We start from the raw sequence: 22319 nt of genomic DNA, 5'->3' as shown, positions 1-22319 counted from the left end.
GTCGTTTTTCACAGTGTATAAGCCCAAATACTGCTTCAGTGCACAGTGCTGACCCATATCAAGGTATCTCCTGTCTGTTTTCCAATCACTGGGAAGTGAAGACTACAGAAAGCAGCATCATTATCACAACCACTCCCCAATCAGGCACACGTGGAGTACTGTACCTAGACTACTTCTTCCTCTGTCTGTATAATGATCTGGTACAGGCATTAAATGACTGACTCTTATCCCACACCATGGACACTTCATGTTAAAATCTCCATTTCATACTATATTATATGTATTATACTGTTTCTGATTCTGATGCAATGACAACCAAGCTGATATATTGGCACTTGAATCCCTAATGTGTACACTACAGCTGCGAAAGCCAACGTGTTGCATCATCTTCTCATATCCACGTGTCCTCAAGTGTGCCAACTGGATGTGTGTAGTACATGTGTGCTGACACTCATCTGGTATGTACAGACGGCATGCTGGTCTATAGTCAGTGTCCTACAGGGTCCCAGAACAGATTCAAACATGATGTAGGGGAAGCCATATAGTAGTAGCATTTCTGGTTGCTTGCTTCCTGTCATTTTCTGTTGTCATACTAAGGAAAAAAATGTAAGGCTTTTCTTTTAAGATGTGAGAATGGACATTAGAAATGTAGATAAACAACGAATCTAGAGGAGAAAGCCATCATCTTCATTGCCTTTCACATTTATTTTAACTGTTGTTGAATATTTAATCAATGAGAGCATGACGCAGAAACACTTAAAAACTTACATAAGGTTGTTTACAACAATTCAAACCAGTCAAGTGCTGGTGACGCTGGACAACAGACAGTCAGGAAGCTCTGCCAACTCCACCCAAAAGTTCATGGAAGTTTTGAGGGTCCTGAGAACTTCATCCTGACTGTTCCCGCTGGGAAACATTGACATAACCTCAAAACACGGTCTGACAACACGGAACGATACGGGACAAGAAATTTAAATTTCTCAAATAAAGATGCTCTCAAAGTGAAAGTCTCAGTCCATTTAGAAGCTGTTCTGAAGATTCTGATCAAGTCACATGATCTTTGTGAACAGAGGAAGTCCTCTCAGTAGATTTGAAACTGTAGATACTTTCTGAGTACTGGCTTAAAAGTTGTGTTCATGAACTCATCTTTTATGATACTTTGTGATCTGACTGAAACTTCCAGAGGAGTTACTCAGTGAACTCTGTAGAGGGGTTGTTTTGAGGAGCGGTGTTTACCAAGAAATGTTTCGGCGGAAGCACTTTTCCCCAATTGAAAGCACTTACTTAACAGCAAAAATGCAAATTCTGACATTTTCATTGTTGCAAGAGTGTCATGTTTGAATACATCAAGAGCTAGTCTCTGTCCGTCAATGTGTTCTCGATTCAGCTTTGGCTGTGGAAAGAATTTCTTCAGTAAAAACAGATTTTGGGAACAAACTCAAACTTTGTGTACTTTTTTGGAAATGGACACCTCATCTGACCCTGTAATAGCCATGACGATATGTTGTATATCTGTGAAAGACTGTGGTTAAAGTCTCTTACTGAGCAGTGTGTGTTCCTGCATCTGAACAGGAAATCAACACAATCCATCCACGTTGCCACATCAGAAACACATGCTGCAGCCTCTCAAAGTCTGATGTTTCTCTCCGACTATACTTCTTCTTTTGCTTCTTCACCTGAACACTTGACATCAACATCTCTGTACTCTACCACACCTTTTCCTTAGGTGTCTTTGGCATCGAACAGCTTTAATATGTCTCTTTTTCTTAAGCTTTTAACACAGTACCTTGCATCTTCTACCCTTAGTTGTTATTCCCACTTCTGGCACATCTCTATTGGACAAAATTACTGTCAAGCTGTTTTGGTTGTTTCTTCACACTATTTACAAGAAATATCAGAGACAGTGTGAACAAAATAATCAGCTCAATGTCAAGAACTGTAAACTTTAAAGGAACAATGAGACATAGCAGATAGAGCCTGAACTGATGCACCACTGAGGTTTTTCTGCCAAATCAGGATGGAGAGCATCTGGTTTGTAAAGCTGCACAGAGTGAAGAAACATCTGACTGGCTGGCTGGATGAACCACTCCTGGTACTGGAAATTCAACACCAGTTCGCATATGATTCTTCTTTGATATCTTTACTTGAGTGACCTGAATTTGTGTAATTTGCACTGGACAATTAAAATATCACCTTAAAAACCTTAAAAAAAACAAAGAACAGATAGATTTTAGTGAGAGTTTGCATGCATTTCGTTACAAAACCCATTGAAAGAAGAAACTCATTTTCTTTTATCTTCTTTCGCATCTTAATCAAGTACGAAGGGTTTTATATAACATGTGTTTTGCCTTTGGCTGCTCTTGTGTTTACCATGTTTCCAAGTGTTATAAATGTACACCACTGTTTGATGTTATATCACCAGAACTGTAAAACTAAAAGTTGAATCAAGGCGACAAAACATAAACTCCTCTGTCTGTCGGGACGTCTGCCATTATACAGCTTACATCATCAAAAATAAGACAGGGATGCTTTACTGAGGGTGTCGTGCTTCAGTTTTTTGTTTTTTTTTTGCATTTTACCAGGGTACAAGTAATTGTGCCAGTTAATTTAAAGCTAATGGAACTTTATCAAGGCAAATGCTAAAAATCTGCAGTTTCCTTTGGGAATTTGCAGATTTTCTTTGTATCACTGGGGTTTGGACATGTAGGTTGAACAAAACAAAAGACAATGTCAGGAAATCTTCTTTAAAAACTTCTCATTTTACAAACATAACTAAACATAGTGACACTTGAGGACCACCAGAAAAAGCAGCCGCCACGACATCTGATATTTGTTTCACTGCAAAACTTTCCACCACTTCTGCCATCACTGTTCTGCTGCTGACCTTACTTCACTTCCTGATATGTAATGCTGTTAACTCTTGAGGACACACACAGCCATCGCTCTTAAGTAACACAGGGCGGCTGGAGTGCACAACAAATCATAGTTGAAATCAAGTGTATCAGCCACTAAAGCACTCATGAGTCTCAGCAGCTGTGAGTTCAGGAGCCTCAATATCTATGGGATGAGTGAAACACGAGCATGCAGTACTGAGGATACGTAACAAAGCTGATGAGGAAACATATGTGTGTTTTTCTGCAGCAGTAACGTTGGTCATATCGCAGGTGGATGACAGATATCAGAAGGGCCAAACAGCATATCAGTCTGAGAGCTGGACGCTCAGATTCACAGCATGTGATCTTCTGTGCTTCCAGCCAGACTTTGAGCCAACCAGGGACTCTGGGAGGGGTTTCATGTGGCGCAGCGTGGTCCAATGAGTAAGCTTGCTGTTAATTCCTCCACTGTTCCCAGCCCACAACAAGGCCAGGCCCCGGCCAGGCCCCCATACAAAGACCGGGTTTGTCAGATCTGTGACATAACGCTAATCTCTGTCCACTGCGGAGGGAGCCTCCCTGCGCCGTCACCTGCTCCTCTGAGAGGGCCTTGTTTTCCGTCACAGAGATGATACCCGAGATGGGAGGGAGGCAGGGAAACTGGGCTGTTATATAACCCCCAGGGAGGAGAATGACCTCTGAGGCCTCGAAACATTGCAGCCCTTGCTGTTGAGGACAAGAGCTGAGGGACTGATGGAGGTTGCGAAAGAATTCAGTTTGTTATTTCTCAGCAAGTTTTGGTTTGACAAAAAAACATTTTATGAGGCAGAAAAAAATGATCTCACTGGACTATGAGCCAAAGAAACACAATGTTTTTGTATCAAGACATAACACACTGGCAACTTTAATGTCAAAGGGGAAACTCTAAACTAACAAACCAAAGTTGTGTTTTTTAATACAAACACATTACAATGAAGTAAGTAAGATTAAGTAACAAAGGGTTACTATATATCATATTTCAAACTCATTCTGCATTATTGGATTAAAAAAAGACAACCCGACTTTTATACAATGCAGTTCACTGAGATGAACATCACTGCAGAAATTCAAGCAGATATCCAAAAAAAACATTTCCACTTTCCAATCTTCCTTCATAACAACATTTCTTGGAATTACTGTGTGTGTGTGTGTGTGTCTTCCTGTTTTCCAGTTAAACATAAGGAGGATTCTTAAGAGTCCACCGCCATGCAAACTGTTCTGTCAGGCTTCATTTAGTCACAGTGGTGCTTTGAGCTAGAAGCTAACATCAGCATTGCCGCGTGCTTCTGATCACAGTTTTAATGTGCACATTTAAGAAAACATTAAATCAAAACATCAAATTACATTTTTTAATTAAAAAGTGTATATATATATATATATATATATATATATATATATATATATATATATATATATATATATATATATAAAAATGAAATGGAAGATAAAGGAAGTGCAACAAGATAAATCAGTAAGTGGTATAAACAGCAAACTGCAGCTACTGTAATAAGCTGATTAATAGATTAGTGCAGTGGTTTCTGAATGTGAAGCAATGTCCACTCAAATCTTGTTGTTGCATATCTGAGTTGCATTTGAATAGTTTGAAAAAGAAAAGCTAATATTAAAGCTGCGTTAAAAGCACAGTATGTCATTTCTGTCGCTAGGGGTCACACAATCAAAACAATTAAAGAAGATGTCGTTTGATGTCGTGAAGTAGCGTGGTGTCCTGAGGGTGGTTGAGTTTATTATTAATTATAATACTTTTAGTTACGTACGTCAACGTCCTTCCTCACTCTCTGATGTTGAACATTGGGAAAATGTAAGTACATAGCGGTCTAAGGGTGTAGTCCTTTTTAGACGTTTTAATGTGAAAAGTGGCAGGATGTGTGTAATGTTATAATGCTGGAAAAGTGCTTCCACCGAAAACTTAAAATTTCTTAGTAAACAGCACTCGTCATAACAACCCAACCACAGTGTCCCCTGGGGAACTCCTCTGGAAGTTTCAATCAGTCCCAAAGTCTGACTCATGATCTTCATAAACTCATCTTTTGAGCCAGCAGAGGCTGTTAACAGCTGCTGCTGATCACAACAGAGCCCCGAGACTGTACAGTAAGTTCACCATAGAAATGAAACAAAATACTATTGCTTAAACAAAGAAAGTAACAAACTAAGACAACGCCCTCAGGGAATTTGCATATCTGACTGTTTATGGACTAAAAATGTAACACAGAAAAGAATAATCTACATGCGTCTGGACAGCAGCAACTGAAGTTCTGCCTGTTTGGTTTCACTCAATCAATGAGACGATCTCAGTGTTTACGTGACCAAAACTCGCAATCTGCTCATTCCTCACTGATTAAAGGTAACAAAAAGCTGACAAGAAATCTGATCAAGATGGTTGAGATCTGGCAAAGTGTTTACTTTCCCCCTCTCACTCAAACACCCAAACTCACACGCACTCGGCACTGGGATGTTGCTACGTGACAACGGGGATGTCGAGCGTATACAAAGAGGACGCGGAGAAAATGTTCTCCCACATACGCCTCGGTCAGCTCAGGGGTTTGATGTCTAACAGGCGTGTTTGAACGCAGGGTAACATACGGGGAAAAGTCTCAATAAAAGCGAGGAGTAAGGAGTTAACGGAGACATCGACACCAACCACAGACTGCTCTTCTCTCCCGTTTTACACCACACACACACTACAACTGAGACAACTGAATGTGGGGCATCCTTTCATCGGAAAAATGGGTTAGCAGCAGTTCAGAGAGTCTCTGCCAATAAAACACTGCGCCAGCTATCAACATAACGCCTCATGTTGTTTTACAAGTTGAGGTTAGTTTAGTAGGTAAGAGAGGAACAGAAAGAGAGAGCGTCTTTGTGCCTCAGGTGGAGTTTGAAACTAAATAGGATATCTGTGATGTCCATTCACTCATTTAACTCATCAGACACAGAAAGCACCCAGAGGCCCTCTTGACACAAGCACACCTGTCACGGGAAGGAAAAATGAGGGCAAAGACTGTAACTCCCAAGAGCAACTGTTACCGGTTTACAAGTCATGCCTAAAACTGGCATCTTTTTTGGAAGATTGTTTCCTGGAATAACGAGGCAGTGACAGTCAAACGAAGTCCACACACAAGTGTAAAACACTGTAACAGACATCTGACGAGGACTTTCATGGACGGTTAATCTCATCTAGAGAATCAGAGACGAGGAAGGCAAAGGAGATGAAAGTTGTTGATGTTACTGAAGTTTAGGGAGGGAATCTGGAGCTATGGGAGGTGACGGAGGAGATGGGAAAAAAAAAAAAAGCCCAGAAAGCAAACGAAAGCCATCTTCAACTTGAGTTCACCGCATCCTATTGTCCCAGAGTCCACAGCAAGGCAGCTGGATCTAAGAGTGGAGAGTTATTTTAGGAGGTTTGGAGTTAGCAGACGGGATAATTTGACCAGCGTGGACTGGTTTGAAGGCTTCTGTTTAGTCTGGTAGTCCAGCTGAGGTGCCAGCGCAGATACACAGAGAGAGTTGAGGCCACTCAACACGGCAACACCCTGCTTTTAAAATGTGACTCAGAGAAAGACAAGTGTTTTATTAACCAACCTGAGCTGAGCTGCGATGTGAATACACCTGGAATACTTCTGTGCAACTAAGCAGCAAAATGCAACAGCAAAACACAAAATCTGTTTTTGAATGTTATGATACCAGTGGAGGGAAAAACAAACCCAGACCAACCACCTCAAATAAAAACGTAATCAATCTGATGTAGTCACTGCAAATTTCACTTAATGAAAACAGCAAAAGCTACAACAAATAACTTTATGGAGCCACATTAAATACTATAGATGATTCATAAGAATCAGTAAAATCAGTTTATTGCTTCATAAACTCACTACATACTCCTTCAATGTGTTAAAGAGGAATTATGTGGTTTGGGAGTAAGTAAGTAAGTAAGACTATATATAAGTAAAACCATTTACAATAGCAATGAGGCAATAATACAGAAAACAACACGCCACAAACCCCCATCAAGTGTCAAAAAAGTTACTAAATACACTTCATAGCTCCATAAATACAAAATGAGCTCCTCTGAGTGAATTAACGTGACTTAGATAATGGCATAAAAAAAAAAAAAAGTTCTGCATGTACAAAGTGAAGTTCACTGCCGTCTGTCCTGTGATTTGTGCTGTTGTTACCTGGTAGAAGTGGCCGCGAAGTCTCCATCCAGCAGCCGCAGCTTGCAGAACAGAACCCCGTTGACAAAAGGCACAGCGCTCAGCTCCTCCAGGGTCAGCTGGGTCTGGAACTTGAATTTCTTCTTTTTCACGAAGAAGGCCATTGTTTTAGCGTCTTCTTCACTCGCATAAAACACAGCTGAACCCGACGAAAGAACTACCAAAAAAAAAAGTACTATTCGAAACTGCCTGAGCTTGCTGCGACGTCCCCTGCTCGAGTTGATGCTTCAGTCTGTGTTTTCATGCGAACTCCGCTTCTTCAGAGATGATTCAGCACAGAAATCTGGAAACAAACCAAGTATTTGTCGTTATTACTGTGTAGAAATTAAGAGGAAAACGTCACGTTTGTGGTCAGGAAGTCACGGAGAACTTACCTGGAGACATTTCGGGTACTGTGGGGTTCGTCCCGACGACAGAAAATGACAGAAACAAGACGCTGCGGCTCTTGTTTCTGTCGGAACCGAGAGGAGGAACTTTACATGAGTGCCTTCAAGCTAGTGGGAATGCATCATATGACTTCCGGTTGGCACCTTTCGGCATAAAACATGTAATCTGAAATTACAAATCTGCATTTGACAACAAATCAAGTTATTCTATTATGATTTTCTTCAGTTTCTGTCAGGCTACCTTATATTTCTACTGCACTACATTCACCTAATAACTTTAGATACCTGACAGATGTATTTGTCAACAGATAAAATGTGATATATTATTATTGAGTCAGCTGCCATGTTGTATGAAAAGTATTTATAATCAGCTGCACCACTACCACATGCAACATTAAAGTGATCAATCTATATACCTCTCAAAATCTGACTTTTCAGATCCAAAAGAAAATAGGATAGGCAGTTTACATTTGATAAACGCTGTTTCTTTTCCTTGGAATTCAAGCTACTAATGCGTAAGGGGCAAGAGTTAATCTGTGCAGAGTGACATAAAACATACAACACAAGCATAGTGATCTGCTAGTACTGGGCCCTAGATTAACAAATTGATCAAACTTTTTGCAAACAATGAATAAAATGATTGAGTCACAGGGTGAAAATCAGTCCATTTCACTTTTTTTTCACATATGATTATTTTCACTCTTGTTAAGTACACTGCCTAGCTCATATTTGAGTTTGAATTTTACTGCTAATCAAAAAAGAGGAAGACATTTCTCATTTCTGTCCTTGTTATCGAAATGTTTTGGGTTTTTTTTTAGTAATAATTGTTCATCACTAATATGATTGCTTGCTTCAGTTGTGGAGTTCAATCTAACATAATTTCCGGTTACTTTCTACCTCACTCTTGTTAACTTGACACAGCTCTTTGGACTCTCTTGCAGCACATTCTGCAGCCTGAGTGGTGAAACCGCGCCACCGTGTGGTGACAGTCTGCTACTGGGACTTTATTGATGTTATATTCGAGGACCTTTTTTGTTTGTTGGTTTGTTTGTTTGTTTGTTGGTTTGTTTGTTTGTTTGTTTATTTTTTTCATATGTGAAGATTAAAATACTTAAATGATTTTCTGGGGCAAGTGGAATCATTGCCGTCGACCAGAATGTTTTCCTGATAAGTTAGTTATTGATTCATCTTTTAAAGTGGCACATTTACTAACTTTATTCTGAGAAATGCTCAATAATTAGGCCACCTTTAAGTCAGTAGTCTTAAAATATCATTTTTGTTGTTGAAGCTGTTAATCATAGTTGAATTAAATCCATTCGAAAAGTGTCAGGACAGATTTAGTTACTTCAGTTCACATTTTTGTCGTATTGTTTTTATATTGTACACCTGTATGTATTCATAAGATAACTGATATGTCAGCATGAAGTAATGTTAGTGTGAACAGTGTGATCCGTTTTAAGTGAACTTCGGTGTCAAGTTCAACCAACAGAGAGCAGCAGAGCATCAAAGTCAGAGCAGAGAGGATCTGTGTCTAAAATTTCTGTACTGACTCCACAGCAGCACCTTTGTGTAAAGCAGTGATGTGATATGCTTATTACAGGATTCAACAACAAAAAAAAATGTCACAAACACATTTGTACAGTAAAAGGCCAAATTACTGCCTCACAAGACTGCACAATATAATATAATAATATAATAATGATGAGAACCATCTGAATATATTGCTTTAAATGGAACATTGCAAGGAGCCAGTTTAAGGAATAAGTACAAGGAAACATGGTACATTCAACAATGTAAGAATAATCAGAACATTATTTCAGTTTCAGAATATTTTTGTTTATTTATTCATAGATTTCTGTAGTATTCTCAAGTAAATCTTAACTTATGTGTTGTGAGTAACTCACAACTCATGGCTGAATTCATAATTCAAGAGTCCCTGTGTTGAACTTTGTGCTTTCACTCACTTGACTGGTCGGGTGGATTCTGCATCATTTATAATGGACAACATGCTTCCTCTTTCTCTGGAAGTGAGCTGAACGGTATTAGCAATTCACTGACAAAGTGCACCTCTGGTGATCTGGAACAACCTGTCTGAACAATAACCTATTAACCCAGCCATAAAAAAAAAAAAACACACAATCCAACTGTGAAACTGTTACCCTTTATCTCAGCAAGACAACAACAGTATTACAGATGATTGTGTTGTAGCGCTTTGAGATTTCCTCTGTTGTTGATGAGACTGAGCCCCCCACCCCCCACCCCACCTTTCACCTGATTTGTCCAATCCTGCAGGTCAAAGTGCTGCTGTGACCTGTCAGTGACAAGCACACATGCTTCTGCCGTAACAGCTATCGTCTACCTTCAGCTGTGTGACGCAGAGGATTGAACAACAGGCAACAACAAGACACACATGTTGTTTATTCGCTCTTGATTTTATATGGTCGGTGAACGGAAAACTTGGTCTGCGAACTACTAAACAATGCATGATCTTTGATAGAAGCCAAAACAAACGTGAGCACTTTTAGCCTGAAGTGACCAAAAACTGAGGACAAAACTGACTCACAGGGGAGCAGTAGTGGAGGGTAATTAAATACTTAGTGGCTAATCAATCTCTTTTTCAGGTGGTTTATAATTCCACTTCATTATACTTCATAGGAAAATGTTCAAGTGTGGAAAAAAATTCCTGTGTTCCTTTACGTACATTGAAGTAGAAATACTAACTTACTATAATACTCTATTAATACTCTATTAATACGAAAAGTCCTGAACTTATAATGTTACTTAAGTGAACGTACAAGTATCATCAGCTAAACTTACAGTATGAAAAGTAAAAGTACCTTCTCTGCAAAGTAGCTCCTTTATTGTAAAATATTACATTAATTTGTTTTTAATTACTAACCATTCTATTACAGAGCCATTTACCTGAGTACGTTTTAGCTGCATGTTAGCTCCACCGCTGCAAATATTGGACTTTCTACTCAACTAGATGAATGTACATTAAGAAAACACATGATAAGGTTACAAATTGCAAAATATTGTTTATGATTAATCCAGAAGTTCAAAGGTTCGCTTACTAGCTATTTTACAACACCAGGGATGTGGAATGAAATGTAGGTCGTAGTCCCTTTATGTTACATAAAGAGGGAGGTAGGGGTGGGGGGGATTGTTTTTATGGTGGAGCGTGGAGGATGATCTCAGAACTTGCATGTGAATGAAGCTGCTCTGTAGCATGGTGGTACGGCAGCGGATACTTGTCAGATTGTAGCAGGGTGAACAGACTGCGGCTGGGCGGGAGTTTGTCTTTTAGTATCCTCTGGGCTCTGTGCTGACCCCTCACTTCACCGATGGCCCCGATGCTCTGTAGGCGGATATTTGTAACGTTCTCGGTGGTTACAATCACCTGCTGTCGAGACTTCCTGTCCTGGGCTGTGATGAACTATATCTGATAGTTGAGTACTTTCTATTGCTCCCTTTACAAAAGGGACTCCACTAGATTTCTCACATGGTTGTATTTAAAGAACTGGTTGAGGCTGAAAGAGGTCCAGACTAACTGAGGGTCTGATCACAGCTGAGGAAAATAGAACCTGCCGAGAAATACGTCCTCATCAGCACATTTTATCAAAGTGCTCTTTATCTCAGGATTGCAGTGGAAAGTCTTTAAGTTGCCACACAATCAATACTTTTTGATTTTTTTACCCTAAAAACAACGTTCAAATGGTGAGACTGAACTCACAGAAAGAGGTGAGACTGATTCCGTGACATACACAGCATGTCTGATAATCTGTGGACACCTGCACAATGTTTGTGGATACCAAAACATTCCAGATGTACACTTTGTGATGACTGAGCGTGTCATCCCATCCTCCTCTCTTCTGGTTTCAGGCTTCCCATCTACTTGTATATCCTGGCTGCAGATTTGCTCCCACTCAGACACAACAGCTGACGTCCAACACTGACATTGGTTAATGAGGTCTGGATCACAGTCAAGTCCAGGAGTTAGACGGAGCAGAGAGCAGGGCTCTGCGCAGAACAGGTTCACCACAGCCAACTGTGTAAAAACATTTTCATGCTTTAGTTAAAAAAATCAGGCAGATGCTTGTACAAGGGGAAGGAAGGAAAAGGAAACACTATTCTAATATGATTTAGTCAAATACAAAGAAAACAAAGTGATCCTATATAACATGACATGACAGTCAACATGTGAGGTCTTATGAATTAAATTTGGAGAAAATGTTGTTGTTGTTGTTTTTTCTTTTAAAAAAAAGCACATCATAACAGAGAGAGAAGTGAGAACATATTTATGTATAAACACGCAGAGCTGATGAATATTCAGACCTCTGATGGATAGTTAAGCCCCATGCAGACATGGGTGTGTGTGTGTGTGTGTGTGTGTGTGTGTGTGTGTGTGTGTGTGTGTGTGTGTGTGTGTGTGTGTGTGTGTGTGTGTGTGTGTGTGTGTGTGTTGTATGTAAACCCAGACAAGATCAGCTGACAGTCTCAGGGCTTCATCTGGCAGATCTTGGCGTTCCTTCAGCGCCTTTTATAGGCTTTTGGCGCTCCTCCTGTGTTCTTTATCCCAGTTTGTTTCTACAGCCTTCATCCCTCCAGCCTGTCCGCCTCAGGGTGGCTTTATCAAAGCGATCCAACCACTGCAGTCAGGGGCAAAACAAAATTATGCAATACTGTCTGCGGCAGAGTAAATAACATACAGGGAAACAAAATAAAGTACAAGACCAATGATGAGGGTTGTTTTTAGCCTCTCAAGAGTGCATAGAAAAAGAGTTTTCTAAAGCTCAATCACTTTTGCTCACAAGCCAAACTTGCTCATTGATTTTGCATGGGTTTCTTTTTCTTTTGCTTGCTGATACATCTGCTTTGCTGCTGGATAAGTCTGTTTCCACGTGTGTGTTTTGCCGCGAACAACAGTGAAGGTCAAAATAGCCGATAAGCAGATGAAGTTGGTTGTCATTTGTTTAACACCTGCTGTAAACTATATAAACTCCAGGAAACTAATAAAGTAAAAGTTTTGTTGAGGTATTTAAAGTTTAGGATTTTTCATGCAAAAACCACTAATACATGTTAAGAATTCAAGATTGCATTCCAGCAAAGCAGACAGCCATCGATTGTTGGATGGTACTTAATTATAATCTGTATTTTTAGGGAACTTGCACTGCTCAAGTAGAAATATACACCACACCACACCACACTGGCCCCACAGGCTCATTTTAGCTCTGATTCATGAGACAAAAGAGACTTCTTAATGCAGCCTAATTTGGAAATGCAGATACATTTTCAGAAAAATCTCATTTGTTTTGCCATTTCCTGCCACAAAATCAGTTGTTCCATGCATGTTGGGCTGGCATCTATTTGCAACATATTACATTAACTCCTTTTGGGTTAATTCTGGAAGGTGCTGCACCATAAAAAATGTGTTCTTCTTCTCCTTATCATTTTTTGTGCAAATTCTAGTTAATTTTATTTATTCTGTTCAGGTCCCATGCTGAACTGAATTTGTTTCTTTGTTTTGTTAAATCATTATTAGAGAATCATTGTTGTTTTTATTTCAGCAGTAGCACATCTCAGTTATTTGTGATATTAATGATGATTTTCCTTCCAAGTAATATTGCTTATTAAGAAGTTTAAAATTCAGGCTCTTGTTAAAGGCCAGATTTGGCAGAGATCCAAACCTGCCTGTTTGGACAGATCCAGTGGTAACCCTTACCCGACTTGGATCATTTTAACTGTCCCCATATCTCCTCTTGCCTTCTGAAATTTGAGCAATAATTTTTAATGAGCGTCCTCGAGCAAAGCAGTACAGTGTGTCCACAATGTCATGCTCTGACCTATGAAAACAAACCTGGTGCTGGGTACAGTCATAATTTCACTTGAGCTGTGGCAGTGGGACCCCGCTGACATCTGTTAGACGAGACCGCTGTCATGTGCTGCCAATAAGAGAGGCAGAGCTGCAGGTTTCTGTGCCCCCTGTGAAGGTTTGACTGGATGTTTGAATAAGAATAGACACTGTAATGTTATTATTTCAACAGCTTTATCAATCAATCAATCAAACTTCATTTACAAAACAGATTTAAAAAATGCAATGCAAATTCAATGCAATTCCAAGTTCTTTACAGGTGATTGAAAGAAATATGGTATATCAAGAAAGCAATAACTGTGCAATAAAATGATATTGATATGATACAGAATAAAAGAAAGATAAAAACAAGCAATCAAATAAGATATAGCATGTAAAAGCTTATTTAGAAACGTTAATAAGACAGAGCATGATAATAATAATAATAATAATAATAATAATAATAATAATAATAATAATAATAATAATAATAATAATAATAATTGCAACAAGTAAAATGTGAATACAAATCTATATGAAATGTGGATAAAACTTATAGTTTAGTGTTATGATGAAGCTAAATAAAGAACTATAAACATGATAAGCATAAAATTGTATTGTATTGTAATAAAACACTGAATAAAAGCCAGACAGCTTAAGTCTATATTGAATAACTTTAGTACTTTATTAGAATAATAATACTGAGCCTATTTCCTCATCTTTAATTGATTTCGATATTTATTTATCTATTTTTCTGACACTGGTACTATCATTGACGCTATTCTGGCACAAATAATCTCCTTGTCCTCCTTCGCCACATTTTGAACAAAAGAAAAGACGGGATTGGCCATTCTGTCAAGTGTTGGATGAAACGAGCTCCCTCATTGGTTGGCCGTTCGCCTTTTTTTTTTTTTTACAAGAAAGGGTGGGACCGAGTGGAGCCCATCAATGGACGACCTCCGTGATTGGTCAGTAGTAAAAAAGACGTAGGTGCTGCTGGCGGGTCCACCTGTACAGCCAATGACGTCGCGCTATTCCGGGAAGGGGCGTGGCTTCTTGTCATTCTTTAGTAGCCGGCGTTTCCTTACCGGTGTTTCAGTATTACCCCGTGGAGGAGACGCACAGACGTGTGCTATTTATTTATATATTGTAGTTTATTTTAAATTATTAGGAGCCAAACATGCTCGGCCTGTGCCTTTACGTCCCTGTGTCTAACTCGGACCCCATTGAAGTGGAATATTTTGAGTCTAACGGACTGCCGTCGGAGCTGAAGTCTCTCTTTAACAAATTGAGCGTGTTCCTGCCGTCCCAGGAGTTTTCAACATACCAAAAGTGGCGAATGGTAAGGATTAAAAACACTTAATGTTAACTTGTAACGCTTTATATGTCACCACACAGACTGTTTAGCATCTACAATCACCCAATTCTTTGATCCCATTATTTTGACCGGCACTGAAATCCTTTCTTTCCGGGCGCCGGAAAGATTAGCATGGGGTTGTAAAAAGCCTTACGACTAGGCCGCAGGTTACCGGCTTTTAGATCATTCGCCACGAGAGCAGCGTTATTTCAATTTTTGGCGGAAAAGACATTGCAGTTATTGTTGACACGCTGCTAATGTTAACATATTTTCCTGTATAAGATAATATAACTTGGATGATATTAGTCCGTCAATTTCAAGTACTTTCTGTTAACTGAATCGGCGCGGGCAGTGTCGCAGACGGTGCCGGCACAGGGAAAATCCACCCTAAAGAGGAATTTGTGCTATGCTAGGCTATTTAGAAAGTAAGGGAACTGATCACTCGCTTCCTCTCTGAAATTGAAAAGAGGCAGTTCATATAAGATGAATCGATGCATGAAAACCATTACAATAATGAAAAGGGGGAAAAAAATCGGAGTATTTCATGTAAGTTGTGAAAAGCAGACAAGACTAGTTACTTTGCGAAGACGGTGCGTGTTGGCATTTTAATTTCTTCTCAGTATCGATTAAGTCTTGGCTTTTTGTTTACACATGCTTCTTGCTGAAACCCGCAGACTGGTTAAGTGAACCTTGATTTTTGTGCTGAATGATTGCGCTGGGCTGTGACTCATGCTCCATCTGCAACCAACTGGACAATAGCCTGTTGTTGTGCCTGCACTCAGCTGAAGTCCACATTAATGCTCATAAACTGATGGCCGTGCAGGGATCTACAGCAACCACCTTGCTGTTTTAACTTGAATTAGTATATTATGCTTCCAGCAGCTGCAACAGTTTGATCCCTGGGAATTGCAAACTTTGAAGTACACAAACACTGACCGAGCCTGTTGCTGGCTACAGAAATGGCATAATATGATGTCTTTTGCATCACTGGTTGTGGTTTGCATCAGTGCAGCTAGTTCAATCTAAGCTGCAGGTGCAAGCAAAATGGCAGCTGTGTGTCATTACTGGCTGACAGTCATATGGCTGCACTGAGGCCAGCGGGTCAGGTATCAGCGCTGGAAAGCAGGCTGGAGGACTGCCGGTGTCCTTGTCTCATTTTAGCTCAGGTGGTATGAGCTTAGACTGGATTAAAGCAGTTGATGGGGCGAACCTGCAGTTAAGGTCAAAGATAGACATGAGTGTTACTACCTAATACCCCCCACACAGACGCACTCCCCACTTCTGTAGAAATGGACGTCATCCTAGTCATTCAAGACGGCCAAGAGCACGGTGTCTTGGCAAATGGGTCATGATGCTGTTCTCTGGGGTTATGAAACACAAGCCAGGGCAACTTCTTAGTCTCCAGTCATATTTTTGACCATGGATTCGGCAAAGGGACAGATTACATTTCATTAGCTGATGAACCTGTTTTTATAAACCACTGTTAATGCTGTTTATCCCTGAAACTGTATAAAACAATGTTAACACCACACTATGTGCATCTTTGAGTCAATGAAATGTCTTTTTTCTACATTTGACATTACATGGAGTACCACTTCTCATTGCATGTATTCTTTGCAGAAAACCTTAAAAGGGGAGGAAAATGAGTCAGATGGACAGCTGGACTTTGAGGAGTTTGTTCACTATCTGCAAGACTATGAGAAAGACCTGAAGCTTGTGGTGAAAAGCATCGACAGGAAGAATGCTGGTATGACCCTGAGGTTTTCATTTTGTTGCAGATGTGTCAGCTCTTGCTTGGTTTCATTTCTCACTTATTCAGTAGTTCACCCAAGGTAAAAGAGTCTGTCTTAAAAATTTGTCTTTGGTTCCATTCAAGGCCGCATCGATCCTAAGGAGTTCATGCAGTCTCTTCAGGACCTCGGTGTGCATATTTCCCCACAGCATGCGGAAAAAACCCTTAAAAGGTAATTTCACTCATCCATTTAATCCACTGCAATTTTTGATTGTTTAATTAAAGGGCTCAGTATCTTACCTTTTTTGTCTTCCTCTTTTTTCTTTTCTTTTTTCTTTTTTTTTTAAAGCATGGATAAGAATGGTATGATAACTATCAGCAGTAAAGACTGGAGCAACTACCCCATGGTTGAGAAGACGGAGAACATTCCTGAGATCATCCTGTACTGGAAACACTCCACGGTTAGTTCAGCACTTCACTGAAACCACAGTTACTGCCCTAAAAAGGAAAAGGTTTAGAGACAGCTGAGCTGTAACAATACAGCTCTTTCACTATCAGAACCTTAACAGGGAAGATGTGAATCATTGGTTTGACAAATTTGAATTGTGGACACAGCAAAAAGAAACATCATTGGTGTTGCGTAAACTGTCAGATGTCCTGAATTCACACAGTCTCAGAGCCGATAACAGTATCAGGACATCTGAAAGTGCATCACTTGGACTGTAACTTATCAAAGTGCAATAGGTGTTGCACCTTTTTGTCCTGACTGGAAAAGCAGGTCAACTGAAGCACAGTTCCCTGAAAGGCTACATCAGCTCAAGTTGTGCGTCAGCAATTAAGCTCTATTAGGCTATGAGAGGACCTGTGGTCCCATTCCAGAAGGATTATGTTGGAAGGATTTGTCGATTTGTCTGTCTGTTATGTAAAAGGGAGCAGCGGTCAATCAGAGCAAGTGGTGACTGAAGCAATATGGCACAGCTCCTGCTGTAGGACTATGTGATCTTGGTGGATGTGTTCAGGTTATACCAATGCTGTGCCATCTAATGAGTCCAGTAGGCGTCGACTTGATGCAAAGGAGACACTGACAGGCTGACCCAAGGCCAAGAATAGAGCTGGAGTACCCCTCTGGGAGGCCAAGCAAAGTGTAGCCAAATGACTGATGAAACATGAGCTGCTGGGTCATCTGGGTTTAAAAAAAAAAAAAAAAAAATCTGATGTACTGTGTGGTCACATGTTAAAGCCACACAGCACAACCTGAATGTCCCCAGAGTGACAGTGAAACTTACTACCAGCTATTTATGACTGGTGGTTAAAGAATCAAAATAAGTATTCTCTGAATGAGGTGCAGAACAAATTACAAAATGTTATTAATAATGCATTTTGCCCCCCCCCTTTTTTTTTAAGCTTTTAAAATTCTGACTCCTGTTAAGATTGAAATATGTTGGCAGAGATCCAAAGCTGCAGGTTCAGACAGATCCAGTGTTAACTTATGTCCCCGCTATTCTCCTGACCTAAATCATCCCGTCTCTTTATGGACACGCGCCTTCTGCCCTTTGAAAGTTGACCATAAAGTTTAATAAGGCAAAGCTGTGTGGCGTGTCCGTAATTGACCACTAAGATCAATTCAATATTGACCTACACTGTTGTTTGTGAAAACAGACCTGGTGCTCAGCAGTCAGTTTGACCCTTACCGTGGCAGGGGGACCTGGTGACGCATGTTTGGCTGCCACACTTGTGTGCTGTGACTAGATGTACAGCAGTATTCAGTGCTATATATCAAGGCTTTTAAATGGCTAACTGGATGTTTGGTTAATATAGGCTCACTGGCTGCAGCTGGTGACAGTCAAGATGAACAAATAAAAGGAAAATAGAAATGGTTCTACTTAAACATTTTCAAGTTGTCCGCATGACCTGAAAACACTGACCTCCTCTATTCTTTTTCATGGCCTCCTGAAGTGAAAAGTTATTTCAAGAGGTGCTTTGTTCCTAACAATAATGTCTCTGTCCCTGGCAGATATTTGATGTGGGTGAGAACCTGATGGTGCCTGATGAGTTCACCATAGAGGAGAAGCAGACTGGGATGTGGTGGAGGCATCTGGTTGCAGGTGGAGGAGCTGGAGCTGTTTCAAGGACCTTTACAGCCCCCCTGGACAGACTCAAAGTCATGATGCAGGTAATTGAGCTTGATTTTAAATCAGTTTAAAAGTTTTGGTTAAAAATAAAGCTGGCACTGATGTTGGGGAAAGTATGTGAAATATGAGTTGAATTTCCAAGACTTGGGGAGTTTGGGAACTGGACAGTGTGTTGATGAAGTCATGGAAACTCTTATCTTACTCACTATTTGCGAGGGTAGTGGGTTATGTGAGCCACTTGTCAGCTGTTTTGCTTTATGATCCCTCCATAATGCACATGATGTTAAAACGTAACAAACTATGAAGTGGAGTAAATTAATTGATCCAAACAAAATACAACCTTGTGTAAGGGGATGTTAATGAGCTTCACCATGAGGTGATCATTCAAGTGGCACAATCAGTCAGTCATGAAGAAACTTGGAATAAATTGCTCAAGATCAAGTTGCATAAGGGTCATAAACAAGTTAATGTTTAATAGACAGTGTGTAAGAGCGAGGGGCCAGAGTCCAGGAGCCGTTGGTGTGTCAAAGCCAAGCCACACCACCAACCAATGAGCACTCACATGCAAGCGTCACACCCTCTGCTGTGTAATCCTCACCGTCATCAATGAGATGAAGGTCTGACCGCTCACAATCAGGATGTGTGTCAGTGGCCCTGATTTGCGTCAGTTGCTAGGTGGAAGGTCAACTCTGAAATAATCTTGTTGACTTTGAGCCCTATTGATTATGAGTTGTATGCTTTTAGTTATATTCTCATCAAATAATTAGATAAACCCAGTTGGGTTCGTTTTTTTGTCAGAGGACCTCTTGGCCCACAGCCAGAAGAATCAAGTCAGATCTCTAAATCATAATTGGTCCACTGTCAAGTTTAGAGCTGCTCATGGTCACCTGTTGAATATATCTAATTGATTTCTTCTTCCTTGTCAGGTTTATGGATCCCGGACCAACAACATGTGCATCATGACTGGGATGATGCAGATGATCAAAGAGGGTGGAATGAGGTCTTTGTGGCGCGGCAACGGTGTGAACATCATCAAAATTGCCCCCGAGTCGGCCCTCAAGTTCATGGCATATGAGCAGGTATGACACACCACTCATTCTGTGAACTGTAACTGTGGTGCTCTCTGTGCTGGATGTGCATTTATTAATCTATTTTCTTTCTCAATTGGCTTCTCCAGATCAAACGTTTAATTGGCAGCGATAAGGAGACTCTGAGCATCGTGGAGCGCTTTGTTGCAGGGTCTCTGGCTGGAGTGATCGCCCAGAGCACAATCTACCCCATGGAGGTGATTATCACTTTAATTACACACGCGCTACAGATTAAAGAGGCATTAAGAGACCTAATTCATGACTTGAAGCGTTGCACTGAAATGAAACATTTTTCTTCACTGAATCTGTCCCCAGGTCCTGAAAACTCGTCTTGCTCTGAGGAAGACCGGGCAGTACTCTGGTATCTCAGACTGTGCCAAGCAGATTTTCAGGAGGGAAGGACTTGGAGCATTTTATAAAGGCTACATCCCCAACATGCTGGGTATCATCCCTTATGCAGGCATCGACCTGGCAGTGTACGAGGTGAGCAGTACCAACTACACTGACAGATTATCCCCTAAAACCTCTGTGGGGTTATTTTTACTTTTCTGCGTTCTTAAGCCTTATTGGTGTTGGTTTGTGTTTCCATTTTATCACCCTGCTAAAAAAAACTCTGCACATACCCTTCTTCATACCTCAACCTCTAATCAGAAAAAGAATGTTAATCTTTACAGCTACAAACTCCCCACGTTTGCAGTTTTACTTGCTTTTAAACTCAACAAACTGATAAAGCAGACACCTTTTTTATATGACTTTGTATTGAAATATCTTGCCTCACCACTGTAAAAAAATGGCACCAAATGCATATCTTAGTTGCATAACAGACTCGAAATGACATCATACTGAGAGGATTTTATACGTTTCCCTTCCCTCAGACGCTGAAGAACAGCTACCTGCAGCAATACGGCACCAACAGCACTGACCCCGGCGTGGTTGTCCTGCTGGCCTGCGGCACGGTGTCCAGCACCTGCGGTCAGCTTGCCAGTTATCCTCTGGCTCTGGTTCGCACCCGCATGCAAGCACAAGGTGAGGCCTCATACCGCTGACCTTTTTTGTTTGCATCATTAAGACTACTGTACAGTATGGGGTGGAACAGTTGAACACTGATACTAAATTCACTGATGCCAACGATAAATTGTCTAGATATCTGGTGGCAATTGTAGTATTCTCAGGGTGGGGAAAAAAACACCAAATATCTAGGCTGACACAATGCACTCTGAATTGAATGAGTGTCTTAAAGGGAGTAGAGGCTCCTCAAATGACCACACCCGTTTTTATTTTTCTGTGGTTAGGGAGAATATGTCCATAACTGGTTAGGGAGGGGCATTCCTCTGAAAGGCAGATCACATAATCCAGTAATTCTACTGACCTGAGAAAAGTAACATGGAAGTTGTAAACGAGGGTTAAACTTTGATCTGCAACTAATGTTGTTTTTATGGGTGATTATTTACTTCTGTCTAAACTGATGCAAAGCAGTTAATTCTCACTCTGGAGAACCAGAAACTGTCTCCTTTTGACATTTGTGGCATCAAAAGACTTGAATGACAAACTAAAATCAAAATGGGTGGTTCATTTTCTGACAGTCTATTAATCTTTGCAATCAAGAGGATTTTTTTGAAAGTTTCAAATAAGAAAGCTCATACATCATCTCACTGTAATCTGTTTATGTCCTTACAGCTGCGACAGAAGGCAGCCAGCAGGTGACGATGTCCGGTCTCTTCAGGCAGATCCTGCAGAACGAGGGCCCCACAGGGCTTTATAGAGGCCTGGCCCCCAACTTCCTCAAAGTCATCCCTGCAGTCAGCATTAGCTACGTGGTGTACGAGCACCTGAAGACACAGCTGGGAGTGACATCACGCTGACACCGCCCCCCCCTATTGTCACATGACTAAAACATGAATGTGACAAATGACCCTCAAACCCAAACAACCTATGACAACCCCCCCCCCCCCCCCCCAATCCCTCTCTCCCAGGGTTAAAGCGAAGGAATCCCAGAGACCTTTTGGCCCCTCTGCGGGTTCGTGGAGTCATCTCATTCTGTGAATGTCAGCTGATGAAAGATGAGAAAGGACACTGAATGTTGGAAAAGCCAAGGTTGAGGATATGGACTCTGTGAGCTCAGGTTGTCGAGGTTATGACTGCTGCTATTTATGTTTTAAACGAGTTGAGAGAGAAATGTAAGTGTCTGTAAATCAACGACCAAATGTTTTTTTGCTCTTGCCGCTAATTTGTGTGTTGTTGCCTGAGCAAACGTCCTTTTCATGTTAGCGTGACATTGCAAGCTTTGGACAGTCAGTAAAACATACTTGTTAATTCTACTTAAACACTTACAGAATACTTTTACATGGCAGATATAGCATTAATGAGTTATTTCAGAAGTCTTACTCTTAACCAGTTCTGCCTGTAGGAAGAAATGATTGTGTTCCTAAATGAGAGGATTTTGCACATGTGAGTTTGAGCTCTCTCACCCCTGCCCTGAATGAATGACTATGGAGTATTTATTTCCATATTTATTGTTTTTATTGTCTAGATAAGAAAGGGAGGTATAATTCTGCATGTGTCAAATGTGCAGTTTGATTTAAAATGCAGTCTGAATATATTCAGGTAGGGAAACTTTAACCAGGCAACAGCC

General features: G+C 40.6%; 2 protein-coding genes across 2 annotated transcripts in view; one reads left to right on the top strand and one right to left on the bottom strand.

The window, feature by feature from the left end:
• LOC119019515 (protein FAM102A-like) overlaps positions 1-7656 on the bottom strand; it is a 30182-nt gene extending 22526 nt beyond the window's left edge. Inside the window, exons 1-2 of the mRNA XM_037098193.1 lie at positions 7516-7656; positions 7103-7424 (exon numbers count right to left, since the gene is read on the bottom strand). Coding sequence (XP_036954088.1) covers positions 7103-7245 — 143 coding nt within the window. The 5' untranslated portion in view covers positions 7246-7424; positions 7516-7656. The remainder of the gene's footprint in view (positions 1-7102; positions 7425-7515) is intronic.
• Positions 7657-14558: 6902 nt separating this feature from the next.
• On the top strand, positions 14559-21549 carry slc25a25a (solute carrier family 25 member 25a). Its single transcript, XM_037098728.1, has 10 exons — positions 14559-14720; positions 16356-16482; positions 16612-16699; positions 16817-16928; positions 18482-18640; positions 19526-19678; positions 19777-19884; positions 20003-20170; positions 20563-20713; positions 21365-21549. The coding sequence occupies exons 1-10, from the start codon at positions 14559-14561 to the stop codon at positions 21547-21549; spliced, it is 1413 nt and encodes a 470-aa protein (XP_036954623.1).
• The last annotated feature ends 770 nt before the right edge of the window (positions 21550-22319 follow it).

The sequence above is a fragment of the Acanthopagrus latus genome, chromosome 5 (genome assembly GCF_904848185.1).
Source record: "Acanthopagrus latus isolate v.2019 chromosome 5, fAcaLat1.1, whole genome shotgun sequence".
Lineage (NCBI taxonomy): Eukaryota > Metazoa > Chordata > Actinopteri > Spariformes > Sparidae > Acanthopagrus > Acanthopagrus latus.
This window is presented reverse-complemented; position numbering and strand designations above follow the sequence as displayed.

Bases quoted from the DNA above. Each gene is read 5' to 3' on its own strand.
- slc25a25a (XM_037098728.1), top strand. From the start codon at position 14,559: ATGCTCGGCCTGTGCCTTTACGTCCCTGTGTCTAACTCGGACCCCATT. The intron at 14,721-16,355 runs GTAAGGATTAAA...TATTCTTTGCAG, and splicing joins CATACCAAAAGTGGCGAATG to AAAACCTTAAAAGGGGAGGA. The intron at 16,483-16,611 runs GTATGACCCTGA...GTTCCATTCAAG, and splicing joins CATCGACAGGAAGAATGCTG to GCCGCATCGATCCTAAGGAG.